The sequence below is a fragment of the Poecilia formosa genome, unplaced genomic scaffold (assembly GCF_000485575.1).
Source record: "Poecilia formosa unplaced genomic scaffold, Poecilia_formosa-5.1.2 Scaffold210, whole genome shotgun sequence".
In the NCBI taxonomy this organism is placed as follows: domain Eukaryota; kingdom Metazoa; phylum Chordata; class Actinopteri; order Cyprinodontiformes; family Poeciliidae; genus Poecilia; species Poecilia formosa.
This window is the reverse complement of record NW_006800149.1, coordinates 886959-911081: the sequence shown is the minus strand read 5'-3', so window position 1 is coordinate 911081 and position 24123 is coordinate 886959. Positions and strand designations below refer to the sequence as shown.

The 24123-nt window shown below is 40.9% G+C and overlaps 1 protein-coding gene and 1 long non-coding RNA gene across 3 annotated transcripts in view; both read right to left on the bottom strand.

Moving 5' to 3' along the window:
- The window catches only part of LOC107838084 (uncharacterized), a 178378-nt gene that overhangs the window by 31181 nt on the left and 123074 nt on the right, over positions 1-24123 (bottom strand). The gene's annotated exons all lie outside the window — the stretch shown is intronic.
- Positions 3095-21535, bottom strand: LOC103148705 (sodium/potassium-transporting ATPase subunit alpha-1). Of its 2 annotated transcripts, XM_016679410.1 has the most exons (24): positions 21439-21535; positions 17200-17692; positions 16835-16945; positions 12556-12615; positions 11898-11999; positions 11681-11782; positions 11482-11595; positions 11259-11393; positions 10520-10637; positions 10122-10390; positions 9727-10035; positions 8915-9049; positions 8426-8618; positions 8177-8352; positions 7960-8096; positions 7497-7647; positions 7245-7413; positions 7011-7165; positions 6806-6929; positions 6576-6721; positions 6365-6495; positions 5263-5364; positions 4737-4828; positions 3095-3288 (listed from the first exon to the last, which is right to left on the bottom strand). In XM_016679410.1, exons 2-24 carry the CDS (start codon positions 17209-17211, stop codon positions 3260-3262), a joined length of 3072 nt encoding a protein of 1023 aa, XP_016534896.1. In that variant the 5' UTR covers positions 17212-17692; positions 21439-21535; the 3' UTR covers positions 3095-3259. The 2 variants fall into 2 exon arrangements, with proteins under 2 accessions (XP_016534896.1, XP_007567656.1); XM_007567594.2 differs by lacking the exon at positions 21439-21535 and having other exon boundaries at positions 17200-17943.

Here is a 24123-nt window from a genome sequence, read left to right as displayed (position 1 = left end):
TATTTATTTTTACAGCATTTTCAAACAAAGAACAGAGGACAACGTGATTTAAAGCCAAAGTGACTACATTAATTTGAAAAAAGAGACCCTTTTACCATCTAATAACCTCTAATAACCCATAGATTGCTTTTGGGTGTATGAATGTTTTGCTAATTGGTTGTAAAAAACTAAAACCTTCAAACTAAAGTGTTTAGTTGATGTGTTTTAAAATTACAATAAATCTTAAATTTAGACATGAGATGTAAAAGGGTAAAACAAAATTTGATTAGATTTTTATTTAAATGTCACACTATTACATCCTCCAAACACCAACTTGTACTACAGTATCCATGACATCATTGCCCATATATGGAAGACATCCAAGATATATGACGAAAACTGTAGAAGTTTAGAATGTAGAAGTTACATTCTAAGATGGTCACAGAATGAGGTGGATGTCCAGGAACAAAATAACTGACAGATGTTTTGTTGGTGGCTTTGTTTTTATTATTTTACCCATAAAAAGTAAATTAAACCATTTTTATATATCCATCTTTATACTAATAACTTTCATGACAAAAATGTAAAACAATGACCTGCATTTCAATTTAATACATAACTTTTAAAACATGCAAAAGTTTAAAAAATTTTGATTTAGATCTGTAGTTTTAAATATGAAGGTTCAAGTACTAAGCATGCACTACAGATGGAAACACTAAATATGTAATTTAAGAAAGAAAAATGTCTGCAGGTCTCAAGCCGCCAGAGCATCTTTGCAATGTGGAGGAATGGAAAATGGAGAGAATTTTGAATATGTAGCTGAAAGAGCTGTTATTATGGCAATAAGGACAGGAATCTTTGAGGAATTCTTCAGAGACCATGCAGAAACAATGCCACAAAGACATTTCTGAATGACCAATGAGTGCGATTGGTCTAAAGGTGGGTTATGGTTGCTGTTTTTCAAACAGAACAACTCTCTTCTGCTGATAACAAAATGCTCTCAGGATTATATTAAAACTAGAATAGGTTTTAAAAAAACCAGGAAGACAGTTCAGCCAAAACACTGTCACCATGCATCTACACCTCTCCCGGCCGAACAGCTGGGTGCGCAGACACCTCCTTCCCCCTGCTGCTTTGACAAGGTTGTTGTGTGCTGATAGCGGGCAACTAACTTCTGCAACCTCTCAGCTTCTAAATCCAAAGTGGGTAAGGCAGACTTAGCCGTTATACGCAGAAGACGCACCACTCAGTGTTTCTTAGCCAGTAGGTAATATTGCTTCCTATAGGCTCCTATTAGCTCTAGAGTCCCCTGAAAGTGTCCTTCTCTTTGTGACCCTTTAACACATTGCAAATAGTTGTAGCATACTCCCTGACCCGAGGACCCTCTCTACAGTGGTTAAAGGATCCATGTTGAGGGGCCACATTGATAATCAACCAGTTTGTTCTGTAGTAACGCACAGCAAGGCAGCAGCAATGCCCTTGTGGCTATTTGCATGTGTTCCAGAAGCTCTTAAACTGTTTGATCCCTCAGTGCAAGTGAGAGATTTAGGCTTTCATCCCTAGATCTGCTGTAAGCCTGAAACATGACACATTCTGTCACTTGTTGCATTTTGCATGGCTAGCGGCAAACTTCTTGAACTCTATGGTTATTTTTTGAAATTGCCAAGCAAATCTTGCATCGCCATCCACTCCTGCCTGCTGCTTCTGACAAGCGACCTTCTTGGACAGGTCGAGCCCACTGCCACAGCGCTATCGTCTCCTGATGGGTAGACGTGCCACTCAGCATCAGCCTCTCTCACATGTAGTCAGGCAGCCTTGAAGAGCCTGACAAGATAAACCCAAGATAGATTAAATGACCAAAGGAAGACTTCACTGCTTCTGTTTTCTGCAGAGAGACACGCTGATGCATGATTACTTTGGTTCTGCGCAGAAAAAGCAGGAGTAAACACATAAAACAACAGGTGGGCTTGAAAGACAGATGGACACGCAGCAGAGATGCGACTGCATTGTGTGCACAGGCTCACCTACATGCATCTGCATGCAGACGTAAGGAAACCTTTCTGGTTTTGGGTAGTCAAGCATGTGCCGTAACTGTAGCTCACGTGTCGCCGGCGTTCTTCTATAAATGGCCCAGATTTTATTTAGATGTTCAAGAGAGGAGAGAGAGAGTGAATTCTCAAATAGGGTTGCGATGGCAACAAGCACGTTCAATGGGGGCGAGGCGGGGATTATGAGGAGCAGGGGGGGTGAGGGGGGATTTGGGTTGGGGTGGAGGCATGATAATGTTGGTGTCTGCAATCGTATTCCTTCAAAATAAGAGAAGATAAATCCAAGAGCCACGTTTTGTGATTTCACTCCACATTGAGAAAATTGAGGAAACTAGAGAAGCCAATAAATCTGCTGATCTCCTGCTCCCACTTCTTCCCTTCCTCTTTATCACATCGACTTGCTTCCTTCACCATCCATCAACCTCATTCTCTCCCTTCCGTCTGTTTCCCTCCGCATCCCTCCATCCTTTTGTCTGCAGATTCTTCTTGCCCGTCTTGCAGCAGCTCCCTTTCCAGTGAGGGAGAGAAATCTGATTGGCTGCTGGGAATATTCCATCTTCCACAAATGGAAATCTGAACAGTTTCGAGGGATAATCATCGTAATGGCTCAAGTGTTTTCCCCTCAAGTATGTGTGAACAGTGAGGCCAACCATCTGCTGGCAGGTTGGCATGATGATGGAATACTATCTGTGTAGGTGAAGAGGAGGAGAGGGGCATTCATAATGAGCATGGTAAACACACAGGAGATGGCCAACAGCGGGCTCACTTCATTTTCACTCAGGGGCCTCTTTGCATTCGCGGTCAAATGAGCAATCCATTACAAAGACTATTGTGGCACACTGGCCCTTCAGATAATGGACACAAACAGACACAATCTCTCTGCCGACAGGCTGTGGAGGAGAAAGATAAATGGACAAAAGAACATTTTGAACACATTTATGAAAATAATCTGTTCCAGACTCAAATATGCAAACTTTGAAACTTTTAAATAATAAATATGGACAGATGGATAAATCGATGAATTGATGGATGGATGGATGGAACAAAAAGACGAGTGACTTCAGAGAAAATGTTAACGACACGTTTTATTGGAACAACAAATAAATTAAGAGACTCTTAATTTATCCATGCTTTTTCTCTTTGTGCTTCTTGGCTGTGGCGTTTCAAACAAATATGTAACATGGCAGCAAATAAATGATGAAATATGAGTTTTCTTTTTCTTCTGGCCTGACTCAGTAGTATGTCTCCTGCTCCACCCAACCTACAAATAGAGTAAACACAATTAACTAAACTTTGTTTGGCCTTCAAATCATACAAGTTTTACAGTCAGAGGCTGACCAACAGGGCCAGCCTAAAATCCTTGATGTGGGATCTCAGTAAGTTAAACCTTACTAGGAAGAAAAATGTATCCTAAATTAGAGACAATGCAGTCAGACTTTTAAGATGACGATATCCTTGAGGGACAGGAGACACTGTGGCCTTTTTCACGATACAGCAAGTAAAATATTAATCATTATTTAGGAAGGACATGACTAGATGGGTCTGACCTCATCTAGATACATAATGGAAAAGAGGAAGACATTTATATAAAGATTAGAATATGCCCTAAGTTCACATTTTATCCTAATTTGTTGATTAGGTTTTAATGATTTGTGTGTATGTGAGAGCAACAACTGCTCCATCATATACAAAGATGCTTCAAAATAATATAAACATTCAAATCGGTATAACTTTTCCAAATTCAGACATGCCGTAATGACAAATCTCAGGTTGATTTCTTTACAGTACCATTCATAGGCAAAATTACTGCATTCCAATGGAGAACAAGTGACTAGTTAAAGGAACCCCAAGTCGTTAACCTAGTAATGCAAAGCTATTGGGACACAGGGCCAGAGGCGGGGTGGGGGGCGGGATCAGGGGTGGACATATTTGTATGGATGGGGCTTGGAACCCGCTGATAACTGCTTGTATTTCTAGTTTCTTTTGACTTTTTGTGATAGATCCAAACAATAAATCCTATTAGATCCTATACTTTTCCTCAGCATGGATAGGAAGCTGGTCAGAGCGTCCTATCCAGCTCAGGATAGGACTTTGTACACAGTTCAAAGTCTGTACTGTGTAATCACCCCTTCTACTCTGAAATCCTGAAATAAAATTGAGTATAGCCTTCTGAAGAAAACAATTGCAAAAGAAAACACACTGGTAGGATAAGAGGAACATGGAACTTTTTGGCTGTATATGGTGGCAGTGTCATGCTGTGGGGATGCGTCTCTTCAGCAGAAACAGGAAAGATTGTTAAAGCTAAAGGTCCTGCAGGAGTAAACAGCCACAGCTGCAGCAGGATGCTCCGTCAGCTGGATTTATTTTGATGTGCTGATGTGAGAGGCCAGCAGCGCACAGTGATCAAGAGCCGTAGGGCTCAGATGTAGCGCCTCTGTCAAACAAGCAAAGAAAGTAGTAAAAGAAGCAACTGAATCAGAATCAGGCCCTGCATACAGTCCCTACTGAGCCTTGTGAATGGGAGAGGGCACTAACAATGGCCGGGTTGAGGGTTCAACTCTCACAGGGGGCTGCCGCCATCTGCTGCAGTTTACTTGTGTGTTTGCCATTATGGCTGCAATATTAGACACAACTAGAGCCAGGACTAGAAGGTAGCCAGTTTCTCCTCATACTGAGGGTTTGTGTAAGTATGAAAACTAAAAGTCTTACCTCCTGGGTTGCGTCTGAGGATATATCTTCTAACTTCATCATAGAGGAAGATGAGGAAGGAGTATGGGAAGGCACAGAACCACCAAGCAGGCCTGAGGTATTACAGACAGAGAGAAAATTAAAAGCAGAATGTGACAAAAAACAATAAAGCACAGATCAGAGTTTGTTCCAGCACAAAGATAAGAGGAAGGAAGAAAGATGCTAAATAACATGAAGGAGTCATGAGTTATTGAGCCTGATGTGTTCTCCCTGCTTTCTGTTTTTCCTCAAAGAATCTCATTAGAACTAAAGCTCTTCATCCTGCCTCAGAAGTGGAAATTACTGGAGCCAAGACATAATAGTCACTACTCTTAGTTAAAATCCAGCCCTGGAAAATAAGCATGGATTTTTCCATGAATCACTAAAAACAGCATTATTAGTGATTACACTTCATAACAAATTGCAATTAAGAACAGGGAAATGGATGAAGCCATAAATGCAGAAGAATGTTTGATTGAAACAAAGTGTGGGTGTGTGTTTTACTCACTTAAGAGGGTACATTCTGAGGGCCACATCCATGCCTGGACAGTATGAGAGGAAAGCAGCCAGAGCTGTCTCCTCAAAGAGTCCAAAGATCAGGATGCGGTTCCTGTTGGGAAAAAAACAGCATATCCAAAGGTTTTATTCCATTTTTAAGTTTTAAAAGAATCAGTTTCTGGTCTTTGGTATGACCTGAGGATAATTATTAAATGTCTGCAATATTCCAGCTAAAGCTGTTACATACCTGATAATGAAGTCAAATATGCTACTTTTAAAATAAGAAATAAATTTAATCCAATGGTGGTCACTGCTAACTTAGCTGCGCTAACCCTAAAGCACTCTACCAGCATGGCATTTGGAGAAGCTAATGCTACATCAGTAAACCAATACTGTAATTAGGGGAAGCTAATGGTAAAGCACTAAATTGCACACCCACCTCAAGGAGAATGAGAGGAAGCTCTCAAAACAATTTTTATCTAAATTTTTCCATGGATTTCTTTAATTAAAACATCTGGTAGTTTGTCCATGTAATTGCTTAATCTTTTGCATACCACAATTGTTTATTTGTTGTCTACTAGCCATTTTCACAATACAGTAAATTAGGGCATTATAAATTAGGAAAAATTAACTTACGGTAAGCTCAGTACGCTTAACATTTTTAAATTTTTAAATTTAGTAAAAGCTTCGCTATTAGCGTATTAACGCATCTGTAGAAGTGTACCCATCAGTGTAATCTCTGTTTTGTCTTTTTTTTAGTTGTAAAAAAATACCAACACACTTTTATAACGTCTACGCAGTAAAACAAACACCTAGCATGTCATTTGTACAGTATTGTGTTCCCCTGACAATGACTATAACAGTAAGTAGTTATAGAGGTAAAACACCAAAGGGCCAAGAATAAGCCTTGTGGGATCCCTCAAGTAATAGAGAAACAAAGCCTAAGCATGATTTTCATAAATATTTTTAATAAAATCCTGCTTTTAATAATGATTTAACAGCATCATTATTAAAATGAGACTAAACACATAGACACTATGTGTTTAGAGACTATGTGTTTAGTCTCTGGATTTCAGTGGCTTTAGTCTTAAGTAGAAGCAAAATCTACATACTTCATTCCTTGCTGCACAATAGAGTTCCTCCTGGTTTTACAGATGATCAGATCGGCCCACTGGACAATCACAATACTGGTGAAGAAAGCTGTGTGGCAGGTGAATTCAACGATCTTTCTTCTCTCGTATGTCTGGAACACAAAAAAGAAGGAAAAAATGAATGTGAGCTCAAACCATGGCTGTTCAGAAAAACTTGATCAAGGAGACTGACCCATTGCTGTCCATAGCTGTCTTCCAGGTCATTTACATATTTGTCATCCCAGAGGACTCTGATTCCAAGCAGGTCCATGGGGAGGAAGCCATTTTCAGCCAAGATCACAAAGTATGTAAAGAACCCAGCTGAGGCCTGCATCATACCTAATGAGAAGGAAAACAGCTATTAAAATTACGCCTTCAGTAGATAAAGATTCACAAATATGTCAAGGTGACTCAGGTTATTACCAATTTGTCCATAGGCCATGCTAATAAGCCTCTCGTTCACCAGTTTGTCTGTTTTGGGGTTTCGGGGCTGTCTCTTCATGATGTCGCTCTCAGCTGCTTCATAAGCCAGGGAGATGGCGGGAACCTGGAAGAGACAGAGAAACTTGTAGCTTCTAAAACAGTTATCTTGATCTCATCAAACCTACAAAGTTCCTAAAGAACACACCATGTCTGTTCCCAGGTCGATACAGAGGATGGTGACGGTGCCCAGAGGCAGAGGGATGTTGGCGATGATGAAGAGGAGGAAGGGTGAGATCTCAGGGATGTTACTGGTCAGAGTGTAGGCGATGGATTTCTTCAGGTTGTCAAAGATCAGACGGCCTGACCAACCAACATCCTGGTTAATATTCTCAGGCTGGAACAAGCAAAACCTAACTTTACATGTTTTCGCTCATCTTACCCTCTTCCACTCCGGTAACGATGGAAGCAAAGTTGTCATCCAGCAGGATCATGTCGGCTGCCTGCTTGGACACGTCGGAACCAGCAATTCCCATGGCGACGCCAATGTCGGCTTTCTTCAGAGCTGGAGAGTCGTTGACGCCATCACCTGTCACAGCCACGATGGCTCCCTGTAGAGGAAGCAGAGACCCGTGAAAACATGCCCAACCATCCATGATGATATCTCCGTCACCTCTGGCCCGTTGATGCTCACCTGCCTCTGGCAACCCTCAACAATGATCAGCTTCTGCTGGGGAGATGTTCTGGCAAAGACAATTTCTGCGTGGTGCTTCAAGATCTCGTCAAGCTGTTCTGTCGTCAAGTCTTTGAGCTCACCACCGTGAACAACGCAAGCTTTGGCATCCCTGTTGGAGAAATCACGACCAGATTTAGCTGATTTCTTAGATTTAAAACTCAAAGTTCAAAGATCTGTTGAACATTGGAAAAGTGCATTCAACTTCCACTGATGGTCTCTCAAGCTAAAGTTGCTGACAAAGTAGCAAAACAGCAAGCTCAGAGTCACACTCAGATTTATTTGGCTTACAGTGAATTAATTGTAAAAGCCTTTTTGGCTAAGTGCTTCGTGCGGCTTTGATAGCCAGCAGTGCTAAACTTGATGATTATTTTTGCTGATTTTAGAGCTGCAAGTGGAATATTGATTAATAATATTAACTGACCTGGGGTTGACTTCTGAAATTGGAACGTTCAGGCGGGCGGCAATGTCCTCAACAGTCTCATTGCCTTCAGAGATGATACCAACACCTTTAGCGATGGCCTTGGCTGTGATTGGATGGTCACCTGTCACCATGATTACCTGAAAGGAAGGAGATTGAAGGAAAAGTTGAAGCTATATCTCTTTTTCCAACCTGAGTCAAAAAAGAGAACTTAAAGCACCTTGATTCCTGCACTCCTGCATTTGCCCACAGCGTCTGGCACAGCGGCACGTGGTGGGTCGATCATGGCCATGAGGCCGATGAAGCACAGGTTCTCAGTCGGGAAGTTCACTTCATCAGTATCAAAAGCAAATCCATCTGGGAACTGGTCGTCAGGCAGATGAAAGTGGCAGAAACCTGAAGAAAACAAAAACGTTCATACGGACGCGCAGCTCTCTCCTCGTATTGTTTCAACAGAATCGATCTTTACCGAGAACTCTCTCTCCTAGACCTCCCAGCTCCACGTAGGCGTTCTGGAAAGCGTCCTTCATCTCGTCATCCAGAGGCTGCTCCTTGCCGTGCAGGACAATGGTGGAGCAGCGGTCCAGAATCCTCTCTGGGGCTCCCTTCATCACCAGTAGGTGCTTGGTTTCTCCGGGAGTCGCATTCTTGTGGATGGACAGCTGTTGGAGAAGAAAAAAGCTGAACCCAAGAGCCACCAATGTTTTATGCAAAAGCCTATAAAATAAAATGTTCAGAAACAGGATGATGACAATAAAAAGACGGAACCACTAGGAGGCGTAAGTAAACTTTATAAACTTAAATTTTTACACATTCTGTTATGCAGTACTAAGAAGCAGTATATTTTATTTGGCTCATAGACCAACACAAAATAAGGAATGGTGGATAGGAAGAAGGAAGGAAGGAACCAGAGCTACAGTGAAACAGGTATATCATTTATACGTGATGGATGGTTTACCTGGTATTTGTTAGTTGAGTTGAATGGAATCTCAGCGACCTTGGGGTACTTCTCTCTCATGTCCTTAACAGAACCGCAGCACAGCTCAATACACTTGAGCAAGGCAGCTTCTGAGGCGTCACCAGCCACATCTCTCTGTGAGTTGAAGTACAAGAACAAGACAAGAATGGTAAATTTGAAATACAGGGTGGGTCATAAGTAGGTCACATAGGAGAATGTAAAATGTACATTTCTTTTATATTTCAGATACCCAAGAATATGCGTTGACAAAAGAGCAAAGAATTGAAATTATACTGATGGCTGGCTCAGGAAGCAGTCGCATGGTTACACGAAACATTAACAGAAAACATGGAACGACCATCACAAACAACACTGTGACAAAACAAAACTTATTTGCAAGTTTCAGAAAACTAGAAATGTTGCAGATCAACCACGAAGTGGTCCAAGGAGTGCAGCGATTGCACAGAGTCCCACAAAAATAAAAATGGTTGTCCAATATAAAATGTTTATTTTTTCTATGTATGGAAACTTATGGCCCACCCTATATATCACTGATAAAAGTAGAATATCCTCAGGCACACTGGTATTCCTGGACTTTAGTAATAGTAAGTGCTTCCAATGACAATCTGTTGTCAAGTCTGGCTGCTCTACCAGTTTGTTGGATCCTAGAAGCCCCTTGCCAAGTCATAACTCTGTCATGGTTTCCACATTGTCATATTATTTCTGATAATGCTGAAAATGATAATTCAACAAAAGCCAATCAGGTTAACAACGAGACTCAGAGATGTCTATATGCTACACCAGCTCTTCACCTTGAGGATGGGAACGTTGTTCTGCTCAGCCAGGAATACGGCTCGGTTGCAAAGTCCAGCAATCCTGGCAAGAGACGCCCAGGTGGCCGAGCTCCGGTCAAACGAGGTGCCACTCTGGTTCTCGGTGGTGTCGGCTTCATGGATCTGGTTGTCAAACCACATGTGGGCCACGGTCATCCTGTTCTGGGTCAGGGTGCCGGTCTTGTCGGAGCAGATGGTGGAGGTGGAGCCCAGAGTCTCCACAGCTTCCAGGTTCTTCACCAGGCAGTTCTTCTTGGCCATACGCTTGGCAGTCAGAGTCAGACACACCTGGAAACAAAAACCAGATCGATCAAAACTGATGGGATATTCTTGAAGATTATTGGATAAGAGGACGAAGAGACTTCTAGACTCACAGTGACGGTAGCCAGGAGACCTTCTGGAACGTTGGCCACAATGATACCAATGAGGAAAATGACAGCCTCCAGCCATCCATAGCCAAGGATGAGGGAGAGGATGAAGAAAGACACACCCAGGAAGACGGCCACGCCGGTGATGATGTGGATGAAGTGCTCGATCTCAATGGCAATGGGAGTTTTTCCTCCCTCCAGACTGGAAGCCAAGGTGGCAATGCGACCCATAACGGTTCGGTCTCCGGTGTTGATGACAATTCCTCTGGCAGTTCCTGAACATCAAGAAGGAACATTACAGTTTCAGGATATGCCAGCTACTTTTCTTGAATGTCTCCAAACTGCACATCCCCCAAAATATCCCACCTACATTTATCGTGTTACATTTCTAAGGGCATGAGTACCTTCAACACAGTTGGTGGAGAAAAAAGCAATGTTCCTGGTCTCCAGTGGGTTGTCGTTGGTGAATTCTGGGGATCGGGTCTGGGGTTCTGATTCACCAGTAAGAGAGGAGTTGTCCACCTGAAAAATAAAGGAAAAAATAAAGTTGTTTTTGCTATGCCATGTTATTGGGACAATTGAAAATTCCTGTATTATAAAAGCAGCTCAGGTATTTCTGTATATATAGAGAGTTTATGAACTTTTAATTGAAAATATAAGTCTCCTCACCTCCTTGGGGAATAAAAAAGCATCACACAGAGTCCTAGTTCTTATAGCCACTGATCAAAATGGGAAAGTGATATGCCACTGAAATAGGGTAAATGCCACTGAAATAGGGTAAATGTGGGTTGATCTTTGTGAATCAGGATATGACAGCGAGAAAACAGATACTTGCTCAAACTTGTCCATATTTACACTCCATGGAATATTGAACTAGCTTTTTAGACTACTTTAAATAAAATATGGTTGACCCTACAACAAAACTGTAAAACTTTTGTCAGACTGAAACCAAACAGAAAACCTGAGTTGAAACACTAGAGAGAACCTGGTACTGTGGGAGCCTGTCCACAGAGGCCTGGTCAATGATCCCTCTCTGTATGTCTGAACCTTTTAATTAGTTCTATAACCAGTTGAAGTGGTGTACATACACCAAGGTTGCCTATAATTCCACCAGTAATCTGCACGTAGGCTGATGATACCAACCTTGCAGCCATGAGCAGAGATGATCCTGAGATCAGCAGGAATTCTGTCTCCACCCTTCACTTCCACCAAATCTCCGGCCACCACATCCTCAGCATTGATGCTCTTCTTCTCCCCGTCACGGACAACCAGGGCTTGCTATGACATAAAAGAAAGGTTTGAAGTAAGACCCTGAGTGTAACGACAAGCAGCCACGTGACAGGCCTGTGGAAGCAGGAAGTCTCACCTGTGGGACCAAGTTCTTAAAGGACTCCATGATCTTGGAGCTCTTGGCTTCTTGGTAATAGGAGAAGCAACCAGTAATGATGACGACAGCAGACAGCACAATACCCAAATACAACTGTAGGAGGACAGACAGGACTCTTCATTAAGTCTCTGGAGGACCAGGAAATGACTGTCAAGGACAGTAAGAGAAATCTTCTTACATTATCGTTTGCTGGTTCATCTTCTGCAGCAGCCTGAATACCATAAGCGAGGAAGCAGAGGATCGCCCCAATCCACAGCAGCATGGAGAAACCACCAAACAGCTGGACGAGAGACCCAAGACAACATTCAAACCACCATCTTTACCGCATGCAAACGCTAATCTAAAAATACATTTGCATCCATTTAAATTGTGCCAAGTCTGTTGTTAGTTCTCACCTGCTTGCAGAACTTCACCCATTCAGGTGTGGTTGGGGGAGGTGTTAGGGCATTTGGACCATCTCGGGCTAGAATGTCTTTTGCTCTGGAGGCGGAAAGACCCTAAACAGACATAGAGTGAAATTAGCATTTAAAGTCTCTATGGCAGATTGATATAAAGTATTCTGTGAAAAAGATGGTGGATTTAGATTCAGGTTTGACGAAAGTCACATTTAGCCTTGCGAGGTTAAGAAGTCTAACCAGACATTTCTCTAAGCAGATATAGTCAACCCAGTCAATAAGGATGGTGTTCCTGATGGATTGAGTCTTTGCTTTGAGGAAAACTCACACAGACCAAGTTTTAACAAATGATCAGGCATTTAGCCTCTTTGGAGTTGTATATTGCACAATGAAGACCATAAAAAGTCTCCTGAAACCAAAAAGTAGCTGCAAAGATTCCCTTTTTTGTGCAATTCTACAATCCCACTGCAAAACAGGCTTTATCATTTGAATTAATAGACACTTTGGTAAATCTTCTGCCCATGCACCACATTGCTACTCTGCAGGATAATTATATGAAAGTCTGCTCTGGCACGGCAGTGTTTGTCTGCCTGGAGATTGTACTCTTGCCTTATCTACCTCTGTGAATCCTGATAAATCCTGTGTGAGGAGAGCTCACCCTTGATAGGTCCGTGCCATATTTTCTGTGAAGTTCATCCAATGTCAGTTTGTGATCATCCTATGGAGGGAGAAGAAGAAAAAAAAAAACAAAGAAGAGAGAATGAGATTGACAGACATTGCGTCAAACAGGCTGAAATCCCTGTCATTTTAAAACCGCAGATATTATCTCCACTGAGGATTAAAGAATGTGTTGACGTGGCCTCCAGGGAACATAAAGATGACAAAACAGAATCGCCCATCTGATCTGGATTATGGATGCATGGGGGAACGTACAGTGATTTTTTAGTTTAGTCAAAAAATTTGAGTAAAACTAGTGTGCAGAGGATTGTGAAACACGGAACTGCAAGCAACCCAACAGAACATTCAAATCACTTTGGCTTATATCTAGCAACTCATCCTCCATTTTAAACCAACATGTGGAAAAAAAGTTTCATGTGGCTGTGATTTCTCTAATTGAAAAAGCAGAAAGTGTTTCTGCAAATGAACAGCCAGAGAGGCTGACACATTCATGTGCCCACACTGAGGTTTTTTTTGTTTAATAACGCCCACAGCGGGTGAATGAAAAAAATTCCTCCGATGTAATTTGGATGAACTGCAATCATATCTGACTTAAATCTTTCATCTCTGTTGTACTGTGAAACAAAAACCGGGTTTTGTTGTCTTCTTGAAACGCCCCGAGTCGAGATACCCCCACAGCTTTCTGTGGTGTTACAATGACATCATACATGTGTCAATGGTGAAAACACATGTCACTGAAGTAACTGTAGGTGTGACTAACTTGGAACTATGGATGACAAGGTTTCAAGACTTTGTAATGGAGGTACAATAACAAAATGGGAGAAAATTCTTGCTCAGGATTTTCAGTTCCAAATTAGTCAACTGGTCTACAGAGATGACCTGGTAATATGGATCAGTCCTGCTCATTATTATAGGCAACTTTCAACATAACATTTTCTTATGTTGAAAGGTGTGTTCCTCTATTTAGTGAATGTTCACTGTGCTAAGGGATCTCGCAGTATTTAAGGCGGCACAACATTTCTCATTGTAAATGAAGTCTCTTTCTCACAAAGAGCAGGTGCCATCAACATGGCAAAAGATTTCTTGTTTTATTATGTTGAAGTAAAAGGAAGTAGGTCTGAAGTTGCCATGTTGTATTGCCAGAGCTGTCAGCAAATTCTCATCAGATTGGGGAGAACCCTTGGTTAGCATTTGAGGAATGCTAGGTGGTGTTGAGAAGACAACGCCACTTTAAATCATGTATTTTCAGCTGCATTTTAGGTGCTTAGTAGAAAATATAAATACAAACAGAGTTTTAGGCAAGGTTTGAACAGATAGCTAGCGCCTTAAGAATACTGTTGACTGGCTATTACCACTGTCATTAGGTTGGAAGTAGGAATGCACAATATTATTGGCATGGTATCAGTGAATGTTGATTTTAGCTGTGAAATTTAATATCGGACATCGGCCATTCCATCAAAAATAATTCAGCAATATAAAAAGCGCTGTTGTTATATGACAAACCAGTGACAATGATGCCTGCAGCACAGCACGTCATAAGAAACTGTTAAGTATTAATGCATAACTGATGTGCTTTTCACTTTCTGCTTGTGAACAGGTTGAGTTTAGTTTTGCAAAGATTTACAAATTTGTGTTGTCATCATCTTATAGAACAAATTTTTAATACAATTGTTCACATAAATCAACATCCCACAGAAGAAAATTTATTCATCTACTTTTTGCAAATGTTTCATGCCTGTCTTTATTTCAAAACCCAAAATGGAAATAAAATGGTTGTTCTTTACAAATGAGAGCACATTTCTTATAGTAGATGTTTATCAAAATTATAAGTTGTCTTTTTTAAAGAAAAAAGCTAATATCATATTAGCTCCAAAATAAGTTGTATTTAACTGGAATGGAGGCAACAACCTCTGCACTAGCTGCCAATATGGCAATATGTAATACACAAACCTCTGCAGAGAAAGTGAGCAGTGACCATTCTTCCAGCCTTGACTGTTGTACTCTCATTAATAATTAGCTTTATGTTTAATCAACTCCCCCACATTATGACTTAACTTTGACTAAACAAAGGTAAGGCTGTTTTACTCCTCCATTCACTGGTTAAACAGTAGATTTCTCTGATTGACTCAATCACTAAAGTTTTAAACTGTTTATCGGCTACTGGATGACTCAGGTCCTCTCAAATTCCCTAAAGAAGAAGAACAAGAGCATAATTGCACAGTTCTTCCCATCTCCATCATCATTTGGCATTATACTAAGCAAGAGTGCCAAATGTGCCATGGACAATATATTATCGCATGCTCCAAAAGTAGAGCTGCTTTTTTCCCCCCTTCTCAACAGGCCAGCTGAGGACATCTCTCGCCTCGCCTTCTTTCATGTTTCGGTCTCGTTTTGATGTTATTCAGATGGCCGACCACAAGCTCTCAGATAAATCCTGGGTTGAAAATTCCTGCTGCTGTTTAAATAAATGAAGCCACTCTATTTTTAGCAATCAATCATTTCTGCTCAGACTTTGCCACATGTAGTCAAATCAAAGGCTGCAAAATGTTGCTATGGGAATAGCCCCCATTGTCTTTACTGGACTTTGATACCTCTAGCTAATTGTATGACTGCGCAATAATCATTAACATGTCAGCTGGATGTGCTTCTCCAGAGACCCGTCTGTGCTTTTACTGCTGCTCCATAAGCCGCCATTATTTAACCACGGACCAGATCTGAAGCTTTGGAATCACTAATACATGACGGTAAATCATTTAAAGCGTTTATTTGGACTAAAAGAATTTCTGCATCTCCAGGGGAACATTAAAGCTGGGGCATGGCGTTAATTGCAGTGAATGATATGCTAGATTGGAAAGATCAGAGGAGATTGGCGATAGCGTTGCTATGACATTAAGATGTCCTTCAGCTTGCGGCAGGACTTTGAGATCTAGTTAAGATGTTCAAAGGACGATAACCATTAATATGTCACCAAGATGAGAGTTTTATTACCTTATAATTCAGAATAATGCCTGCAGAAAGACACTGGGCAAGTATTAGTCTTGGACACTTTGTAAAATAGACAGAAATGACTGCACCTTCCATTTAGATTTGGTTTAAAATTACAATATGTCTAATTTTCAAACATAGTTGGGGTTAATCAAACGATCTAACCCAAAATGGCTTTTAAAAACTGAACACATTGAATACATTAAGAGTCAAATATCAACTTATTTTTGTGGACAACCTTTGGCGTTTGAGTACATTTAGAAATGACTAACAATCTACTTTAATTAGTTGACTATTGATATCTAATATGTTTAGGTTTTATTAGTTGATTGAGAAAAAATTCTCATTCTCACAATCTGTTCAGATCACATGTTCCAAGCATTTTAATGCTGTGCAAGCATAAACCAGAATATCATCCAGTAGGAAACAGAAAAATATCATGGAACAGAAAAAAAATCACAACCATATTCAAACTAACTAAACGTACTATAAGACACGTAATATATCAAGGTATATTGAACTATGGTTTTCACTGAGATGATATTGATTTAAGTGTACTGAGCTTCAGTTTTTTATTTTTTATTTTTGCAAATTGTTCCAATCACTGGGTGAAACTAAATAAGATGAACTTGCCTGATGATGTACAAACTCTTGATCATTGTGGTGGTGAATTTATTAAATTGTGAGTATTGTTGGAAATCTTGAAGATAATGTTCATAATTAAGCAAACGAAGTGAGACATATTGAGGCAGAGTTAGGTGTCAGGTGGTCTGACTGTGACCGTTTCTCCTTGTGGTCTGACCTTGTGAAGGACATGACAGTCAGGTCTTTTTGGGCGAAATGCCTCTATTTCGCAAAACAATTTCCCTCTGCTCTTTAAAACGCCATCGTACACTTTCAAAACGTATCATGATTTTGTGAAATGAATTACTCTCTCCTAAACTTTGACTTCCTCTTTGACCTTGGTGAAAGGACTTGAGGAAAAAAAGCTGACACCAGTAGAAACTGGCCAACCGTCCTCTGACCTATCCGCCCTTCTTAACCTTACTTTGTCCACGACTGGAAAGTAAGATTTTAAGCATGTGTTAGAGGCTGATTATAGCTGGAAACTCTTTAATAACATGTGACTGGATGTGTAGAAGTGTAAACAGCAATCTTTATGAAGCAAACAGACATCTCATGTGACTCTGTGAGGTTTGTGTCAACCGTAACGGTTCGTCCCTGTGACCGCTCGCTCTGACAGGCTCCACCAGCAGAAAAGTTGGGGTACTCACCAGATCCACTTCTTTCTTCAGCTCGTCCATATCCTTCTTTTGTTTCCCCTTCTTTTTCTTCTTTTCATTATGTTCCGACGTTGCGGCCGGCTTGTAATCATCCTTACCTTTCTGGATTGGAGAAAGTGAGACAAAAACAAGTCCCAGAATAAGACCGAGCACATGTGGGAAGACAGCTCTGAGGCTCCGGCTTGGTTTTTCACGAGGAAGCACAGAAAGTATTCCTCTTTGCTGTGCAAACAAGCTTGTGTGTTAATCATTAACTTGCCACAAAAAAAGAAGCAGATTACAAAATGACCTCACAATCCAAAAGTTTTCTAACACACGCACCAGATGAGAAGAGGAGGAAAAGTTGGAATACTCACTCCAAGCCCCATGATTGCAGAGTAGCTCTGAGAGCAGTCAATCCAATTCTCGTTTTCAAAACTTCCCCACTCCGCCTCTTTCTGTTTCCCACACCGCTACTCTCAGCCCTGCTGTCTTCTTCACTCCCAGAGCAGAGAAGATGGTCTGCTTGGCGTTAGCATACCTTTATATCTGCAGCTGGAGCCCTACCTGCCCTGTAGGGGGAGGAGCTTTGGGGGGATGGGAGGCAAAACTCGACAGGTGAGTTGCAGAGAGAAACAGGGAGGTAGGGGGTGGGGGAGTGGATTCAACTCAAACGTATGTTAGCAAAGAGGAGGGGTGAATATTTCTCAACTTCCCTGTTCTGTTCTCACGGCTTCCCTCTTTTTGCCACGCTATAATTACTCTCTGCTCTTTCTCTAATTAAATTACACTTTTCATGAAGTTGCTTCACAGTTTTCCCCCCACAGCCGCAGAAAAACCGGCGCAGCCGTCTGTGCGAGTCCGTCTACTCTGCAGACAGGAACAATCAGGGGAAAGAAAAACACAAACACAAAAAATGGGAGTCAAGAATAAAACAGCAGCAAGACATGTGAAAGTCCACCTCAGGAGGTGACTGTCTAATGCATTTTATAGACTAAAAGGCTTTCTCCCAAAACACTGAAGATAGAAAAGAAACATAGGTTAAGATAAACTGTTGCACACAGCAGAGATAACATGAGGAATGCAGAGGGAGTAATCCACAGAACGGTTCACTCTGCCTCTTTAAGGTCAGTGTGTCTTGTTGGGGAGAGGACACACACACGCGCACACACACACGCGCGCACGCGCGCGCGCGCACGCACGCACGCACGCACACACAGCTAGGTAGGTCTCTCTTTGTTTGCTTGTTTCTTTCTTTTTTTTATTCATTAATTCATCCATAGTGTGTGTTTTCTTTTGTCTGTGGGCTGGCTTTTTTTTTCCCTGCAATCAATCTTCCTTTTTGTTTGAGCGGGTTTGTTTGCGTTTGCTTGGGTTGAAGGGTCAATCAGCTTCCAATCAGATTGGAGACATTGCATGATTTGTGAATGCAACAAGGAAAACGCTTCAAATTTGTTTCCGATGAAGCTCAAGTGAAGGCAGGATGTCATTGCACGTGTCCCAGCTGACACCGGTGACCTTGAAGGTACGCTCTCTTCCTGTTCGCTGAAACTGGCGAGGCAGGAGAGTTACCCTTGATGGTAGCGCGGCAGAGGACACTGGAGTGTTTTGGAGTAAACTTCTGAACTGTTTGTACTCATTCAGCTATGCAGGGGGGTGGAGAGAAAGGAGGAGTCGGGGGAGGGTGAAAAAAATGCTGAGGGAGATGGAGCGAATAAAGGAAATGTAGTGAAATGGTCAGATGATGGGGAGAAACAACTGCAACAGAAGTGTGAAGGTAAAGACTGGGGCTTGATGTGCTTTTTATCCCTCTGACCAAAAAAATATTTCATATTTGGACACAAATATGTAAAATATTAAGTCTCATGATAGATTCTGAATTGGACGTAGGTATGGATACTTACTGGTTCATTATAACCCATGTACCCATGTTGACTGCAAATTTTTCAATGGAATGTAACTCCTAATTATATACAAAAATATTCCAAAGAAATGCAGCGTGGGAATCTCAAATACTGAGGCACAGTGCTACTTGACATGCTATTGGCTACCGTTGACAAAGCAGCCAATCTAGGAGTGCCATTCATTTCATTGGTACTGATTGGTTGAAACCCTATAGACTGTAGATGTTAGCTTCTGTGGTAGAGCTGAGATGGTTTCTACGGTGTGTATTAATGCATATTGATGATAGTGTGCTCAGGGCAATGTGTGATGTTAGGCTTTTAACCTCCTACATAGTTTATAACCAAATTTAAATGCTTTCTTTCCACAAAGGTTTTGGTTATGACAATCTTCCACAAAGTGTGTGGCTGTAACTTGGCAAAACGTGAAACATTTCCCTGGTGCAAACACTATTGCTGGCACCCTATGCTTTGCAGCATAATGCTCAGAGTCTGCACACCTCAACTAGCAGTTGTATAATTGTTAAAGAATTCCTGTTTACACTTTCGTTTGTTGTATTCATTCCAGAGAATGGTGGAAGTCTTTGGGAATTTGGCCTCCCACGCAGAGTCGGAGCATTTTACGCAATCAATCAAACCAAAAGAGCAAATTATGATTGAGCCTAAGTGGCTCCCTTGGAGCTTTCATGCGGCTTACAAGGGTTTAAGTTCTATAATGAAGGTGGTATAGGTACTTGTTTGACCCAAAACAGAGTTCTGCTGTATATAAACAACATAGGAGCAACGTGGTCTTTGCAATGTCACAGTAGAAGCCGGAACAAGGAGTCATACTAGTGTTGTTAGGGGAAACATTACGAGCTAGTGACATGGCGCTGGTGTCACTTCACTGGCATGAGCGTGAAAGATTGAACACCAGAACAGCAGCTACAACAGAAACCTGTTAATCTCCAATGGACATTTGTCATATTTCACTGAAATATTCCATGCCAAAACTGCCATGCCATTGTCTCTGATTGAGTCAGTACGTCCTTTCAAACAGTAACATCTGAAGTTTCCATCACTTTTTAAACAAGTCCATAAAAAAGGTACATTGTAAATGTTTCACCACCTGGTAGGCTGGTCTTGTTGTCCTCTAACTGTCATGAACTTTGGACCCAGAGTGACGCCCGAGGCATTTAAATGTTTCATAATCAAACCGAAGGCTTCTGGAGAAGAGTCACAAAAGTCATCTTCTTTAAAGCCAATCATTCTCTCAAAAGCCATAATATAATTCCATGAGCAGCCTGATTCTGATAAGCTGTGTGGTAAACAAATGATAATAGAAAAGTTATCTGTTTGAAGATACAAATATTATTAGCTGTTTGACAAATTATTAATTTAATGCTCAGCCATAATAACATGGCTGGTCAACTGCTTGGTCACACATGGGAAGACATCCCATTCCTCAACCAGCATGCGCCAAAAATTTAATGATGACCAGCCTTTTTTCTCCAGAAAGCTTTTTTCTCCCACACCATAATACTGTCACCACCAAAAGCTAGATGGCAGAGGTAGAAAGGATTTCACAAGCTTTTAATTAGCATGACCAGATAGGGATTCACCTCACACATGTAGCACCATTTAAAAGGGAATAAACTTTATAACACCATATTGCATCATCCTGAGCAACTGAATCACTTTGCTATATGGGCAGATGCCCAGGGTAGCATTAGAAAGGAGACGAAAAGGAACAAAACAAAAAGTTATCTGTTGGTTTCCTGCTTATGTAGAGTCAATACAGAGTTGCTGCCCACTACTTACCATTTAGAATAGGGAGACTATTTGTCATGCTTTGTGCCTGACTTTAAATTGGTGATTTTCTGCTCTGTGATTGGTCGTGTAAGTGACAGAATAAAAGTCCTACCACTACCAGAACCATCTCTGGTTCATGTTACTGGAAAACGGGTAGCAGTCATACCATGAAATGAAATGCAGGTCACATAAAACAGAAAGAAGATTAACAAAAAAAAAAAAAAAAAAACAGAGATGCAGAAGAAGATATTCCAAAGACAGAAGTAGAGTGGATAAATTATGGAAAAAGTCATAGTCATTTTTTTTTCTCTGTATTGAATATTTTATGTAGGAGACATTGAACTTCTTGGAATCTCATACATTTTCACTGACATCCATAAAGCAAATAAGTATTTATATATGAAAAATAGAGACAAAGTGTCCTATGATAGTCTGGCAACCTGTCCACGGTGTACCCTGCCTCTCGTCTGAAATCCCCCACTGGAGATAGGCACCAGCACTCCTCCTGACCCCACTAGGGACAAGAGTGTACAGAAAATGGATGGATGGATGGAAATAGTGACAAAGAGTCATCGATATAATGTAGGCGATCATTTAAATGACATCTATAAATGATCTGACGTCTTTTACTGGATGTAAGGGAGATATTCCAATAATAACTTCACAGATCTTCACGTTACAAAAATCTACACCAACCCTTTAAATCTACAATCATTACTTACTTAACACCAAAAAACTATATAGTGAAGCAGCCATGATCACAACAAAAACACTGCGTATGTTTTACTCTCCTAAAAGTCACAAAATGATTAATAAACAATGCATGTTAGCTTTAAAATAGCATGTCTTGCATCTAGATTAATCAAAAATGTATGTTCCGTCACTTAACCTTTAATACAAACAAACAAAAGTCCATGTACATACCAGTGATTGTGGAGATTTAGGTGGGACCTGACAGTGAAACTTGAGTTCACACTGTGACAATTTGCCTTGCAAAGCCCTCCCTCCCCCTCCGCCTTGGGACGAGTCTGAAAAACAAAGAGCAACTGTTTGCCTGATCAGCCATCATGAGGTTTCAACTAAAACTGTGACATGTTCACTATGAAAAATTCTGAACAAAAATCCAGTCAGAGTATTTTTGCTTTGTAGATTTGGCCTTAGGATTCTGGAGGACACTGTTCACACCAACTGGACTGCAACTGAAAAACATCAGGGGTTAAGAGATGCTTAATTAACATCCACTGCATCAACTTCCTACCATTTATTTAGATTTTTATGCCAGAATAAAGTTTAAACCATTGCATTTCTAATCATTCTCCACTTTTCACTTAACTGGAACATTCTGTACTTTCTGTACCCAGATGAACTCCTCAGATGAAAATGCAAAACCTGTCCCAACTGAACTGATGTAGGAGGTTTGGATTACACATATTTCTGGCTTTTGTGCGGTGAGAGAAAAATGTCTTGCACATCACAATTTCCCTGACAACAAACGGTGAGTATCGCTGTCTGTGCTACTTGTGTCTGGTAACACCTCTAAGTCCCACAGGTTGATCACACTAACTCTCCCTAATTACATTCTTCAACACATGCTGCTAAACAGGGGATCCAGAAATGTCCTACAGCAAACTTCACAAGCCCGGCTGAAATGTCAAACGTGGGTGTTTGTTGAATTCTTCAAAAAAAGGAGGGAAATATTTCAATGTTATTTAGCTCATTTCAGCACTACTTGATCAGAAACTATCTTTTTACTGAAATAAAAGACCTAATCTTTGGGAGGGAACAGCAAGAGAAAATTTTAAAAGTTTGTCTCTGCAGTACTTCATTTGGACATGACAGTATTTAAAAGAGTGAGGGATTATACACAGAAAGATCAGATTCCAGAAAAGTTGGCAAATTTAAATGTCTGGATTACATGACAAATCTTATTTATATAACATAAAATAAAGGCCATATCTGATTGAAATGGCACACCAGATAGTTATATGGATCGCTTCGACGATATGGATCTCATCTGTGTCCAGTGGTGGGAAGTAACGAAGTACAAATACTTCGGTACTGTACTTAAGTACAGTTTTCGTGTATCTCTACTTTACTTAAGTAGATTTAATAATGGTTACTTTCTACTTTTACTCCACTACATTTTTCTGTACTTTCTACTTCACTACATTTCTATAAAAGTGTCGCGCTACTCGTTACATCCAATTTGCGTTGCTCTTTTTTTCCGTTAAAATGTGAAGTTCAGGGACTTAAGGTGGCGCCGTAAAATCCGAGCAATAACGTGACTTACGTGTCTGTTGTCACCCATCGCCTCCCCGTTTACTCGCACGCGGAGCTCCAGACATGCTCAGTGATTTCCTCTGAGCGGGAGAAGATGTCTGTCAAATCGTCAGTAATATAATAGCGCTGCATAAATTGACATGTAAATTCAGCAGTGCTTTGCTTTCACAGACGGTGGGGACTTCGTCCAACTTTGGCGTCACTTGGAAGGAAAGCTTAAAGAAAGGTAAGATCTGTGGACATGATGCTAGCAAAGCTAGCTGCACGGAGACACACATGTTGCATCTGCGATGAAAAAAAGTTGTCACTCATGCTCTGAATTATTGTGTGGAGGTGTTGACTGGGGTGTCGCTTATATGGGACAACGCTGTGACCAAAGTCTGCATTAATATGACATTCAGGAACGATCTGATTGTTCTGGACAGATCTTTACTAAGTCCTGTAGGACTGAAACCTCACTGAGAGCCGTTCTTTGTTCTTGTAATGTTCTGCGTACACTGCAGTAGCTATTATTTTATTTATTTAAAATATCTATTTATTTAAATGGCAAATAAATAAAACAAGAACGTAAGAACGCAGAGCATGCTCATTGCTCATTGTTTCCGTCACCTGACAGACTTTGCAGCAGGAGGGAGGATGAAAAAAGTCACGGTGCTCCTTCTGCTTGGTTACTTCTTGCTTATTGTGCTTTGGACAGTGTTCATAGTTGAGCGTTGACCGTTAATTGCTATGTTTAATGGTGCAGACAGTTGTGGTTTCTTACATTGGCAATATGGGCAGCTGTCCAGGGCGTTATTTTTTTTAGGACAGCAGGAGACCTCTGCGGACTGTGGCACAGAGATGAAACCAAAACAGAATGAAGAAGAGTTTGAATTGATACTGCTTAAATTTATTTCACCTCCAAATATTTAATATATAGGTGTTTTAATGGGATTGTGGATCTTTCAGATCAATTTGAGAAGCAATTTTGATAGGTAAACTTAATTTAAGTAAAATGTTAATGTGGTATTTTTACTTTTACTTGAGTACATTTTTGTCTGTGTATTTGTACTTTTACTTAAGTAAATTTTTTGAGTACTTTCTCCACCACTGTCTGTGTCTGCCCATTTAGGGCATTAGCATACTCGCTGTGATCCAATTTGCTTTGTTTTGAACCAGAGAAATCCACTTCCTGACCCTCATCTGAATTTCACGCATCTTCCGGGTCACGTATCTGAAACCCAACAACAGTTTCTCAGTGGAGAAACTCACGTCAAATTCATGAAAGGAAGGACGGACGGCTGAATGGACAGACAGACATGTTATAGCGTGCTGCTTTCACCTACGTCA

Coding starts and splice junctions, on each gene's coding strand:
- LOC103148705 (XM_016679410.1), bottom strand. Junction 6,722..6,805: donor CATGGCCTATGGACAAATTG/GTAATAACCTGA, acceptor CCTTCTCATTAG/GTATGATGCAGGCCTCAGCT. Junction 3,289..4,736: donor CCTCAGACGCAACCCAGGAG/GTAAGACTTTTA, acceptor CTCTATTTGTAG/GTTGGGTGGAGCAGGAGACA.